Source organism: Rhinoraja longicauda, chromosome 11 (genome assembly GCF_053455715.1).
Source record: "Rhinoraja longicauda isolate Sanriku21f chromosome 11, sRhiLon1.1, whole genome shotgun sequence".
NCBI classification, from domain to species: Eukaryota; Metazoa; Chordata; class Chondrichthyes; order Rajiformes; family Arhynchobatidae; genus Rhinoraja; species Rhinoraja longicauda.
The window spans coordinates 34,420,852-34,433,890 of NC_135963.1; the positions used below are offsets into that span (position 1 = coordinate 34,420,852).

At 48.6% G+C, this 13,039-nt stretch overlaps 2 protein-coding genes across 2 annotated transcripts in view; both read left to right on the forward strand.

The window, feature by feature from the left end:
• Nucleotides 1–13,039, forward strand: part of wls (Wnt ligand secretion mediator) — a 60,922-nt gene that overhangs the window by 6,052 nt on the left and 41,831 nt on the right. The window lies entirely within an intron of this gene.
• Nucleotides 6,673–11,042, forward strand: LOC144598103 (uncharacterized). The gene has a single exon (XM_078407986.1). The coding sequence runs from the start codon at nucleotides 7,666–7,668 to the stop codon at nucleotides 10,972–10,974; it is 3,309 nt and encodes a 1,102-aa protein (XP_078264112.1). The 5' UTR covers nucleotides 6,673–7,665; the 3' UTR covers nucleotides 10,975–11,042.

Below are 13,039 nucleotides of genomic sequence, written 5' to 3' on the forward strand. Positions count from 1 at the left end.
GCAGGAAACATTCACCAGAATGATTTCAGAAATGAAAATTACAATATTGGATAGAAAAACTGAGATGGTTTTCCATGTGGCAAACAATGTTGAAAGGACATTTGATAAAAGATGTGTTGGATCATAACATATTAGAAAGGGCGACACAGTGGCACAGCAATGGAGTTGCTGCCTTGCAGCACCAGAGACCCGGGTGCGATCCTGACTATGGGTGCTGTCTGCACGGCGTTTGTATGTTCCCCCTATGACCGCATGAGTTTTCACTGGGTGCTCTGGTTTCCTCCCACACTCCAAAGACGTGTAGGTTAATTGGCTTTGGTAAAAATTGTAAATTATCCCTAGTGTGTCCGATAGTGCTAGGATGTGGGGTGATTGCTGGTCATCACTTGGTAGGCTGAAGGGGCTGTTTCTGCCTTGTTTGTCCAAAGATCTTCAGTTTCCTCCCACATTCCAAAGATGTACAGGTTTGGAGGTTAATTGGCTTGGGAAATTTTCCGTAGAGTGTGTAGGACTAGTGTTAGTGTGCAGAGATTGCGAGTTGGTGCGGACTTGGCGGGCTGAAGGTCCTGTTTCTGCGCGGTATCTCTAAACTAAACTAAACTAAACTAAATCTGTTCCTACCAACAAGAAGTGTAGATGAGATTCAAGTGATGGGAAAAGAAAAACATTCCATGGTGAAAAATTCTCCGTCACACCTAACCCCCCCCCCCCCCTCATTCCTTCCTCTAGCTTCACAATTTGCAATTCTCCAATCCCTTTGTCTCATACCTTCTGTTTTTTAAATGTTTGGCCTTTGTCCAACTATCTGCCTATGGAAAAACTCTCTTTCCTGTGTTCCCCAATTACCTGCCACGCTTTGTGGTGCCGCTCCTCTCTTCCAGCTTTCTTTCCCCCACTTCCCCCCACCCCCCACAATCATTCAGAGGAAGGGTCCTGACCCGAAACATCACATATGCATGTTCTTCAGGGATGCTGCCTGACATGCTGAGTTGCTCCAGCACTTTTTTTTAAATGGTAAGAAATATTTCCCATAATAGGGGGCACACTTGGGATAATGGGAAAGACATTTCGAGGGGATCTTCAGAAAGCACGATACGATACGATAGAACTTTATTCATCCCTGGAGGGAAATTGGTCTGCCAACAGTCGCAACACACAAGGTATATGAAAACTTGAAATTAAAATTAAATTAAAAAGTGAAAAAAAGAAAAAGACAGGTGACTGTTGGCTGGCTGCTGCATGCACAGCGCCTTAGCCGGAACGAACAAACAAACAAAGGCTTATCCCCTGGACAGAGGATTCTAAAACTAGAGTGCCCTCCCCCAGACAGGTCCCTCATGTTCTCCCACCATCCCTCACGGTGATCCCTCCATGCAGGTTCCTCCATTGTTCTTCACTGCGGTCCCCCCACACCAGGTCCCCATTGGCTCTCCCCCCCCCCTCCCTTATGCTCATCGACCGCTGATGGCGGGTCGATCTAGAGGCCCCACCGCCGCCGAGGCTCCCATTGCCTATTCTCTCAGTGCATGGAGTTGGATTTTCTCACACCACATATGAATGATCAAGCTGAGCACTTGAATTATCAAGATATAGAAACCAACAGGACAAGTGCTTGGCAATTCTGAGATGCAGGTGGGTAATTGATGGGCAGCACTGGCACGATGGGCGGAACAACCTTTCTAGCTCATGATTCTATGAAATTGCTCTGTAATGAGGCAGATTGCAGCAAAAGCCGCCCTTCTGTGCTGTAACAATTCAATGATTCCAAAACATACCTTTTGCCTTTTAATAAATTGGAAACTTTAGTTTACCATAGTAAACCGAACAAGTCTTTTGTCTGGATAAGCACTCTCATTTTGGTCTGCCTTGTGCAAAGGTTGGAATCACTGGTCAGTGGAATATGGTTATCTTTGCAGAAGCCAGAAGAACTTTGGGGATCCATTCCATTTTATAATGAGTTTGTGTAAGGAAATCTTGATACTTTGTACTCAATGGTGGTATACTCTGAGGGTAAACTAAACACTTTCTATTATTGACTGTTTTAAAGACCACTTTACCACCCAACTGTCTCATTCAGTTTACATTCCGTTCAATAACACCGTGGAAATCAAATAAAAGGAACCCGATGCGTGGTTTTGTTTTTGCACCTCTCATTAACCAAGGGAGTTAAGGCCATTTCGTATAGCCTTGCTTTTAATCTGTCTTTTAACACATTGGGCCTTTTATATTTTAAATGGGTAATTTCCAAATTTATCAGTGCAATTACTCTCTCAGCCACTGGGGAAATTAAAGCCTTAAACCTTTGAACCAGTAATTGACTTGTTGCACAGGCAGATGAAATAAAGACAATTGTGTAATGCTCATCACACGTTGTCTCAGTGCTGCACAGTTTCCAGTATTTACTATAAAAAATGTTTTCTAATTAACTGGTGCATGTCTGCTGAGAGTAGGATTTTGGTGGAATGTGATGCCCTCTGTATTTGAAGAGCATTGGAGCCATTTAATTAGTTTAGAATTCACAGCGAGAACTGTCATGGGCATATGCTGATCTGCAGGAATCCAAACCTTCAGTAGAAAGGGGAAATATTTGGAAAAGGAAAATAAGCACAGATATTACTTATTCCAAACTCTATTTAGAATACCCGTACACAATTCTACCACTTGGAAAGTTGATCTCTTTTAAAATATCTTTTGCTTTTTTGACGGGGAGCTATATAATAGGAATTGACAGTTGTCTCTATTTCTTGGCCAATCTGAGATCTGCCGAGTTTATTCAGTGGGCGAAGCATTTTTTTTTCCAGTCATTTAACCAACCAACAGCTTTGCTCTGAAATTGACCGTCTTAATAATTTAACTCTTTTATTGAAGATGACCCCAGAGCATGTGTTGGGCAGTGCTGTGACTTTTTAAAAAATTGCGAATATTCCTCTCCCTTTGATATTGTGGTTCAGGAGTTTGGTTCTGGTTAAGTATTTGCATTGTGATTAAACAGAACTGCAGGATTTTCCTAAAGGTTAAAGAGTTTATCCAGTGAGCATGCAAGTCAAATATATAATACAACCTAATGGCCCAGGGCAGTTGAATGTTCATTTTCATTAACTTTTTGATGCCAATTATCAACAAAACTATGTTGCACACTTGAGAATTAGACCAGAAATAATGTTGATTTACTGCTGTGAAACCAAGCAAAATAATTGGGGGTCGGGGAGGGGGGGGGGGGGGGGTCATCATTTTCGTCATTTTCAATTATTTTTAAAAGCTTCTTTGGAGAATGTATGAGGAAAGCTTGTCTCTCTTGCTACTTGTCTGAAGTGTTCTTTTGCTTTCCTAACTGCTAAATTATTGTCACCACCTTTCCGGCAGCAAGTGACATGAAGCAGAATTTTTTACTTGCTTTACTTTGCTTAGTGGTTATTCCTGTTCAGTTGTGAAGTTAATTGAGTCGAAAAATTGACATAAAAAGACAAAACAGTATGGGGTACGGGAACCAAGTCTTTAATCAGTGTTGATGTGCTTATGGTGAAATATGAAGAGTGAATACTCGTCAAAAGCGTATATATTAACACCAAACCTATTTGGAATATTTTTTATAGGTTGTTGCTTAGGGAACCACACTTCACTGTATTACCTCATTCTAAAGTAGTCAAAACAATGGGAGGTGGAAATCTGTGAGCCAAATACCTTACTGATGTCTCTGAATAGCCATCAATTGGCATGGTGATGGTGCGGGCTGGGGGGGGGGAGGGGCAACATTTTGGGGTACTATTACATTAGATATCATGTAGTTTTAGTAAAAGCACCCCTAATACAACTTTTCCCCGAAACAGAGCCATAAACTGGAAAGGAAATAATGAGTTTACTAGCCTTTTAATGATCACAAAGTAAAAATTAAACTTTCAGTAAGAATATTATTGCATAATATTATGCATTGGGTTGACCATGATAATATGTTATAACATAGAACGGCACAGCACAGGTACTTGCCCTTTGGCCCACATTATTTGTGCTGAATTCGATGCCAAGTTTAAACTGACCTCATCTGCCTGTACATGATTCGAATCATGTACACTTGTGCACTCTATTCCCTGCACATCCATGTGCCTATCTAAAAGCCTCTTAAATGGCACTATCATATCTGCCTCCACCACCAATCCTGGCAGTGCATTCCAGGCCCCCACCACTCTCTGTGCAGTTAAAAATACTTGCCCCACACGTCTCCATTAATATTGTTGAGGTTCAGTGGGGAGGGAGTCCATGTGTATGAACCACTTCCCTAAGAGCAGGAATTAAGATCTACTTAATTTACTAAGATCGAAGGGATTTAATATTTATATTAGTTAATACTAGATTTTTCTCTTTTATGTCAAATTTCTCAACGGCCTCTCTCCTCTGCCACTGTATCCTCCTCCATTCAATCTCCTGTGCTGCTTCAGTTCTGCCACTATCTGCATGCCGGAGGGTTTTTATTTATTTTACATATTACCACTGACTACTGTATCTTCAGCTGCTGAGCTCATGATATCTGGAAATTTCTCTCTATATCTATATCCTTTCGAGATGTTTTTAAAACCTACCTGACTGACTGAGTTTTAGTCTCCTGTTCTGGTATCTCCTGTGTCAGATTTTATTAATGTGGCTTGGCTTACTGAATTGCATAATGGTCCTATGATAAAAGCACCCATAATACAATTAAACCGAGCCATAATTTGAAGAGCCAATAATATGTTTAGTAGTCTTTTAATGATCATGAAGTAGAAATTAGTGACAGTAAGAAAATTATTGCGTAATATTATGTGTAGGAAAATAACAGCAGCTGCTGGTTCAAATTGAAGGTATTTGTATTATAATATTATGTGTTGCATTGGCTGTGATAGTATATTGATACTAGAGTGTGCAAAACATGGTGAAGACAATGTAGTATGTAACCTAAGAAATATATTCAGGAGAAAACTTTTCGATGTTTTGTTTTGCCAATTCTACCATTCAGCAAGAACATAGCTGAACTTTTACCTCCAAGATGGTTTTCTGCATTACAACCACATATGTGCTATTGAACTAGGGTTGCCAACTGTCCCGTATTAGTCGGGACATCTCGTATTTTGGGCTAAATTGGCTTGTCCCGTACGGGACAGCCCTTGTCCCATATTAGGCCCGGGGGGTGCTGTAGGCCCAGACAGTGTAGGTCCGGACAGTGTAGTAGGAAAAAAATTGCAGATGCAGGTTAAAATCTGTGCCTACCTTCCGGACACTGTAGGCCCCGAGGCCCAGGCGCCGCCTAACGGAGGTTGTGTCGCAACCCGCCTCCCGGCCCGGGCGGCTACCATTGCGGGAGCACGTGGCCGCTGGCTGGGTGAGGTCACCTTGTCCTGTATTTGGGAGTGCTACAGTTGGCACCCCTACATTGAACCATGAATAAAAGGGAGTGGGGGATGGGAAAGGGTTCATGTATCGTCATCCCAGACCTGAAAGTTAACTACTTTTCTCCACAGACAGTGGAGTTTTTCTAGCAGTTTCTGATTTTATTTCAGATTTCCAGCATTTCCATTTTCATTGACTAGCATTTATATAACATTATTATATGACATTTAAGACTTTTGGATAGGCATATTGTTATGGCAGGATATGAATGTGCAGGCAGGTAAGAGTTGGTCTTGGTATCAAGTTCGGCATAGACATTGTGGGCCGAAGATCCTGTTCTTGCACTGCACTGTTCTATGTTCTGTATAAACTTCAGCATCTCTTTCACTGCATCCAAAGCACTTTACAGCTAATGAAGTGTTTTTTGATATGTCATCACTGTTGTCATGAAAGAAGTGCAGCAGCCAATTTCTTCACAAAGTTATGATGAAATAATAACTAAATTATCTGTTAACTGATTCAAAATCTTGATTGATAAATATTGTATTTATTTAGCATCAGGATGGTGGGTCCATGGAGCTTCTTTGAAATAGTTTAATGGGATCTTGCATTCACTTCAGAGACCAAAGAGGTTTAATGCTATCTTTCTGTAGAAAGGTCACTCTCTCTCAGTACTTCAATGGAGAGTCAACCTAGAATTCTCTGCTCCAATTTCTGATATAGAGCAAACCAACAACATGCACCATGGTCATGAATGCAGCCAACAATTCCATGCTTGACAAAGTGTATTAGAGCAGCAAAATAGGAGGAGTAAGAATCGGAGGTTTGGGGAAAGAATTTCAGACTTGGCCATGGGTATTTCTACAGAAAATGCAAATGTGGTTAAATGTCCATACTTCATCGGTAATCTTTCCTAATTCCCCCTGTGGTGCTTTGAGCTTCTTTCCATGCCAATGAGGCCTGGTGTGAATGGCTGAGGAGATTGTTAGCTGTTACATCTATTTGCTCATCAACTGATTTCCTGGATAGACGGTGATAGCTTAAGGCAAAGCCCAAAGGAAATGAAAAAGTATCAGTTTTCTCTGAGACTAATTTCAATGGTCTATGTAGGTAGATTTCTGTATTCGGATGTTAATTAAGTAAATTTCTTCAAAAGTGGTTCAAACGAAATAAAGTTGTTTCCTGTTTTTCATGTAATATAAAGACCACTTCCCTCTGGAAGGCGACATTGTCAAAGCAGCCACAGCCAGACATAAAAACAGCTTTTTTCCACGAGTGGTAGTTCTACTCAATAACCAAAGTCTGTAGTGTGGCGGCTCCCAAGGGTCGGGCCATACTACTACCGACCCCTCGGCACGGGAATGGACCAGTCCTGGGAGGCGGTCCTGGACGCAGGTATATAAGGGCAAGGTTTGGGCGCCAAGCCATTCCGGCAGACTAGACCCGTCTGAGACCCACGAACCAATAAATATACCTTCCCAAAATACCTGGCTCCTTGCCTTTATCAACACGCTACATTGGTGACCTCGACGGTCCATTCATTAGGATGGACAAGAAAACAGAAGCCGACCGCCCGTCCGGCTCGCAGGCCGACCAGGCCCCAGCTGTCGACGCGGTAGGCATCAAGCTCCCGACCTTCTGGACCACCCGGGCTCGCATTTGGTTTTACCAAGCGGAGGCCCAGTTCCAGCTGCAGGGCATCACGGTGGATAACACCCGGTTTTTCCACCTGGTGGGAGCCCTTGACCAGGACGCAGCCGAAGAGGTAACGGAGTTCCTCCAGGACCCACCGGCCGACGGTAAATATAAAGCCCTTAAGGAGCTGCTGCTCCAAACCTACGGGCTAACCCGAATGGAGCGGGCCGAAAGGCTCCTCCACATGCCAGGCCTCGGTGACCGGCGCCCATCTAGCCTCCTGAAGGAGATGGTCGCGCTGCTCGACGGGCACAGACCGTGCCTGATGTTCGAGTATACATACCTGCACCTGCTGCCGGCCGACATTCGCCTGCAGCTCACCGACGTCTCCTTTGAAGACACCCGGGCCCTCGGCAGGCGCGCGGACGCGCTGTGGGCGGCGCGCCGTGATGACGTCAGTGCGCTAAACGTCACTCGAGAAGCGCCCGATTTTCTCCGGTCGGGCGGGGGAGCTGTGGAAGGAGTGACAGCTATGCCCCGGAGGCCTGCGAGATCGCCCCCGGTGGCCATTGCGGGTCGTGCACCTGCAGTCCCACATCAGCAGGCTCCAGCCAGCACCAGCAAGAGGTACTGGTGTTATTACCACCAGCGCTGGGGTGCGGCAGCCCGACAATGCCGCCAGCCGTGCACATTTCCGGGAAACGCCGGGGCCGGCTACCAATAGTCCCTGCGGTGGCCGGCCAGATTCACCGCCTCTTCGCCTGGGATCGGCGCTCCGGGAGCCGCTTCCTCGTGGATACCGGGGCGGAGCTGAGCGTCCTGCCCCCTTCGCCGCTGGACATTCGTTCTGGGAAGCGGGGGCCCATCCTCACCGCGGCAAATGGGAGCATTATCCAGACATATGGCGTCCGCACGGTCCACATCGTTTTCGGCGCCAGTCATTTTACGTGGCTGTTTACGATCGCCGACGTCTCCCAGCCGTTGCTCGGGGCCGACTTTCTGCGGGCTCATTCTCTCCTCGTGGACGTCAGGCAGCAGCGCTTGGTCCACTCCGCCACGATGGAGCCCATCGCGTTGCGGCTGAATGACCCCATTGTACGCCCGCTGTCGTCCGTGGACTCCCATTTCGCTCGGGTGCTGGCGGACTTTCCGGATATTATGGCCCCGCAATTCCGGTCATCGACCCCCAAGCATGGGGTGTACCATTACATCACGACTACCGGCCCACCCCTCCACGCACGAGCACGCCGACTCCCGCCTGAGAAACTACGCCTGGCACGACAGGAGTTCCGTACGATGGAGTCCTTGGGGATCGTCCGCCCTTCCAACAGCCCATGGGCATCTCCACTCCACATGGTCCCCAAGGCAAACGGGGGCTGGAGGCCTTGCGGGGATTATCGGCGGCTGAACGTCGCTACCGCCGAGGACCGATACCCCGTGCCCCACATCCAGGACTTCAACGCCCATTTGGCTGGGGCCACGATATTTTCAAAGGTGGATCTGGTGCGAGGTTACAACCAGATCCCGGTCCACCCGGAGGATGTACCCAAGACGGCAATCATCACGCCGTTCGGACTCTACGAGTTCGTACGGATGCCGTTCGGCCTCAAGAACGCCGCGCAGTCATTCCAACGATTAATGAACGGCGTTTGTCGCGGGTTGGATTTCCTGTTCGTCTACCTCGACGACATCTTGGTAGCCAGCCGCTCGCGGCAGGAGCACTGTGCCCACCTCCGGCAGCTTTTCCAGCGGCTCAGCGAACACGGGTTGGCCATAAACCTCGCCAAGTGCCGCTTTGGCGTGGCCACAATCGACTTTCTCGGCCACCGTGTGTCCTCGCAAGGAGCGGTTCCCCTGCCGGACAAAGTAGACGCCATCCGCCGGTTTCCCCGTCCGTCCTCGGTGCGTGGCCTGCAGGAGTTCGTCGGCATGGTGGCATTTTATCACCGGTTCCTGCCATCCGCGGCCCACATCATGCGGCCGCTATACGAGCTGCTGGCGGGCAAGCGTAAGACCGTCGTGTGGACCGACGAGGCCGTAACAGCCTTTGACGGCGCGAAGGAGGCCCTGGCTCGGGCTGTGCTGCTTGTTCACCCACGGGAGGATGCCCCGACAGCCCTTACGGTGGACGCCTCAGAGTTGGCCGTTGGTGGCGTACTGGAGCAACTCACGGACGGGGGTTGGCGCCCCCTGGCCTTCTTCAGCCGGCACCTCGACAACGCCCAGAAGAAGTACAGCGCTTTCGACCGCGAGCTCCTCGCCCTGTACCTGGCCGTTCGTCACTTCCGCTATTTTCTGGAGGGCCGCCCGTTCACCGCTTACACGGACCACAAGCCGCTCACTTTCGCCCTGGCAAAGGTCTCCGACCCATGGTCCGCCCGACAGCAGCGCCAGTTGGCCTACATTTCAGAATTTACCACCTCCATCCGCTTTATCGAGGGGAAGGAAAACCGGGTGGCCGACGCATTGTCTCGCCCCGCCATCAATGCCGTGTTAGAAGTGGCACCCGGCATTGATTATTCTGCCCTGGCGGAGGCCCAACTAACGGACGGGGAGATGCCCGCCTACCGGACTGCCATCTCTGGCCTCCGCCTTGAGGATGTTCCCCTCGGCCCCGGAGCGACGACGATACTTTGCGATGTGTCGGCAGGTCAGCCGCGCCCCATCGTCCCGGCCGCGTGGCGCAGGAGGGTTTTCGACGTGGTCCACGGGCTGGCTCACCCATCCATCCGGACAACGATCTCGTTGGTAGCTGCGCGGTTCATGTGGCATGGTCTGCGCAAGCAGGTTGGCCAATGGGCCCGCACCTGCATTCCGTGCCAGACGTCTAAAATTCAACGCCACGTCCGGGCGCCACTCCAAGGGATCGGTCTACCCTGCCGCCGTTTCGACCACCTGCACGTGGACATTGTGGGCCCGCTCCCGCCGTCCCGGGGCATCACCCACCTCTTCACGGTGGTGGACCGCTTCACGCGGTGGCCGGAGGCCATACCACTGGCTGATACGTCGACAGCCACATGCGCTCGTGCGTTGGCCGCGCACTGGATTGCTCGCTTTGGTGTGCCGGTGGTCATCTCATCGGACCGGGGGCCACAGTTCACCTCCGAGCTGTGGTCGGCCATGGCCCACCTGTTGGGCGTGCGGCTGCACCACACCACGGCCTATCACCCGCAGGCAAACGGCTTGGTGGAGAGGTTCCACCGGCAGCTGAAGGCAGCGCTGAAGGCGCGACTCGCCGGCCCCGACTGGATGGACGAGCTACCATGGGTTTTGCTGGGCATCCGGACTGCCCCCAAGGAAGACCTGGCTTCATCCTCAGCGGAGCTCGTCTACGGGTCTCCGCTCACGGTGCCCGGGGAGTTCGTGCCCTCATTGCCGGGGCGAGAGGAACCACCCTCATCCACCCTACATCGCCTCCGAGAGCGAGTTGGAAAGCTCGCACCCGTGCCGACGTCCCGCCATGGGACATTCCGCCCTTACGTGCCATCGGCCCTCCAGGACTGCGCCTTTGTGTTCCTGCGCCGTGACGCCCACCAGGCGCCACTCCAGAGGCCGTATGAAGGCCCGTACCGGGTGCTGGAGCACGGGCAGACCACCTTTGTTTTGGACATGGGGGGCCGGCCGGAGGCCGTGTCAATTGACCGCCTGAAGCCGGCCCACTTAGACATCGACCAACCGGTGCGGGTGGCCCGGCCCCGCCCACGAGGTCGCCCCCCTTTGCGGGTCCCACCGCCTGTCTCTCCAACTGTGCCTCCGCCGGCCCCTCTGTCGACCGATTACCGTACGCGGTCCGGTCGGGTTGTGCGACCACCAGTGCGTTTCGTGCCTCCGGATCTGGGGGGGGGTACTGTGGCGGCTCCCAAGGGTCGGGCCATACTACTACCGACCCCTCGGCACGGGAATGGACCAGTCCTGGGAGGCGGTCCTGGACGCAGGTATATAAGGGCAAGGTTTGGGCGCCAAGCCATTCCGGCAGACTAGACCCGTCTGAGACCCACGAACCAATAAATATACCTTCCCAAAATACCTGGCTCCTTGCCTTTATCAACACGCTACAGTAGTCTCTTTTTTGCTCTGGTTTATTTTCACCCACATGTTTAGACTGTAATGGTGTATCCTTATTGTTTTGATGTGTTTATGCTTTATTCTTAATTGTTAACTGTATGTTTGTGTTGTCATTTGTGAGCAGAGCACTAAAGCACATTCCTTGTATATGCATACTTGGCCAATAAACGTATTCATTCATTCATTATGGCTCGGTTAGTAAGTAAACATAGAAACATAGAAAAATAGAAGAAAGGTGCAGGAGTAGGCCCTTCGAGCCAGCACCGCCATTCAATATGATCGTGGCTGATCATCTAAAATCAGTATCCCATTCCTGCTTTTTCACCCATATCCCTTGATTCCTTTAGCCTTAAGTAACATTAAGGTCATAATAGAACCCGAATTAGGCCATTAGGCTTATCAAGTCTACACCGCCATTCAATCATGGCTGATCTATCTCTCCCTCCTAACCCCATTCTCCTGCCGTCTCCCCATAGCCGCTGACACCCGTACTATGTCTGCCTTAAAAATATCCATTGACTTGGCCTCTATGGCCTTCTGTGGCAAAGAATGCCACAGAACATAAGAGTCTAATCTTAGTCCAAAAATTTGCAAAGGAATATGTGGGCAGCTGCATGAGTGAGCTATGGCCATCAGGCAAAACACTCAATGAAGGCCTTGCTCGGTCTGTCTCGGGTGGATGCAAGAGTTTCTTTTGAAGCATAGCAGAGATATCCCTGGTGTCCTGGCCAATATTTGTCTTTCATCTATAACATTAAAAAAAAATATCTGGTCAAGATCACATTATGGTCTACGGAGAGGTCCTGTACACAAATTGGCTGCCATGTTTCTTGCATATTGCATTTCACTAATTCATTGGCAATAGTGATTTCAAACAGACCCAACACATATCCCTTTTATAAGATATTCACACATTTTACTAGAGTAAACTTGTATTTCATTTTACTTTCTGTTGTGGCCTTATCTAATAAGAAAGTCATGAAGCTAGAATGAGCATTTCTGAAGATGCAGCATTGATATGGCAGGGAAGCCTATTGTATCTCCATACGTGGCGCCACACTGGCGCAGTGGTAGAGTTGCTGCCTTACAGCGCCAGAGGCACGGGTTCAACCCTGACCAAGGCCTGCTGTCTGCATGGAGGTTTTAGTTTTCCCTGTAACCGGGCGGGTTCTCTCCGGGTGCTTGGTTTTCCTCCCACTTTCCAAAGACGTGAAGGTTAATTGGCTTCTGTAAATTGTCCCTAATGTGTAGGATTGAACTAATGTATGGGTGATTGCTAGTTGCCGTGGACTCGGTGGGCCGAAGGGCCTATTTGCATACTGTATCTCCAAACTCTAAAGTGCCGACTTGATGAAACTGTTTCTGCACCATTTTCCTTGATTTTATGTTTCTTTGAAAAAATATTTCTATCTGTTCTGAAATGAATAGAGGAAATTACAAACGCCAAATAAAAATAATTTATTTAACAGTGGGCAATCCTTTGGGGTTCAGCGGCCAATGTTCTATTAATTAAAAGAGTTCTGAATAAGGATGAGTGTGGTCCACAATTTAAAGCTCTAATTGCATGGGCAATTTTGGACTTGCAAATGTTGATTCAGGTACGTTGTTCACTGGCAAAGGGATGTCTGGAATATGGGATGCTGAAAGAGTTAATGGCTATTAACTTTGCATGATAGGATGCTTGGCCATTATGCCTTTGGGGCTTTTATATTGTTGTACGTGGAGGAATGTTAATTACTCATAAGAATGAGTAGCTGAAACCAACAATACCTAGAAACCACAGAACTAATAAAATGGTAGAATGAATGAACAGGATGAGCCTGAACTTTGGGTCCTGAATAGCTGATGTTTGCAAAATTGCACCAGGCAGGATACAACTAAAGCCTCTAGAGCGGTATATCCTGTTATCCCTGGGAAGGATGTCTGGGAAAGACGATGGACAATGCTCTCGTTAAGATTAGGATGTGGTTAACTGCGAGAA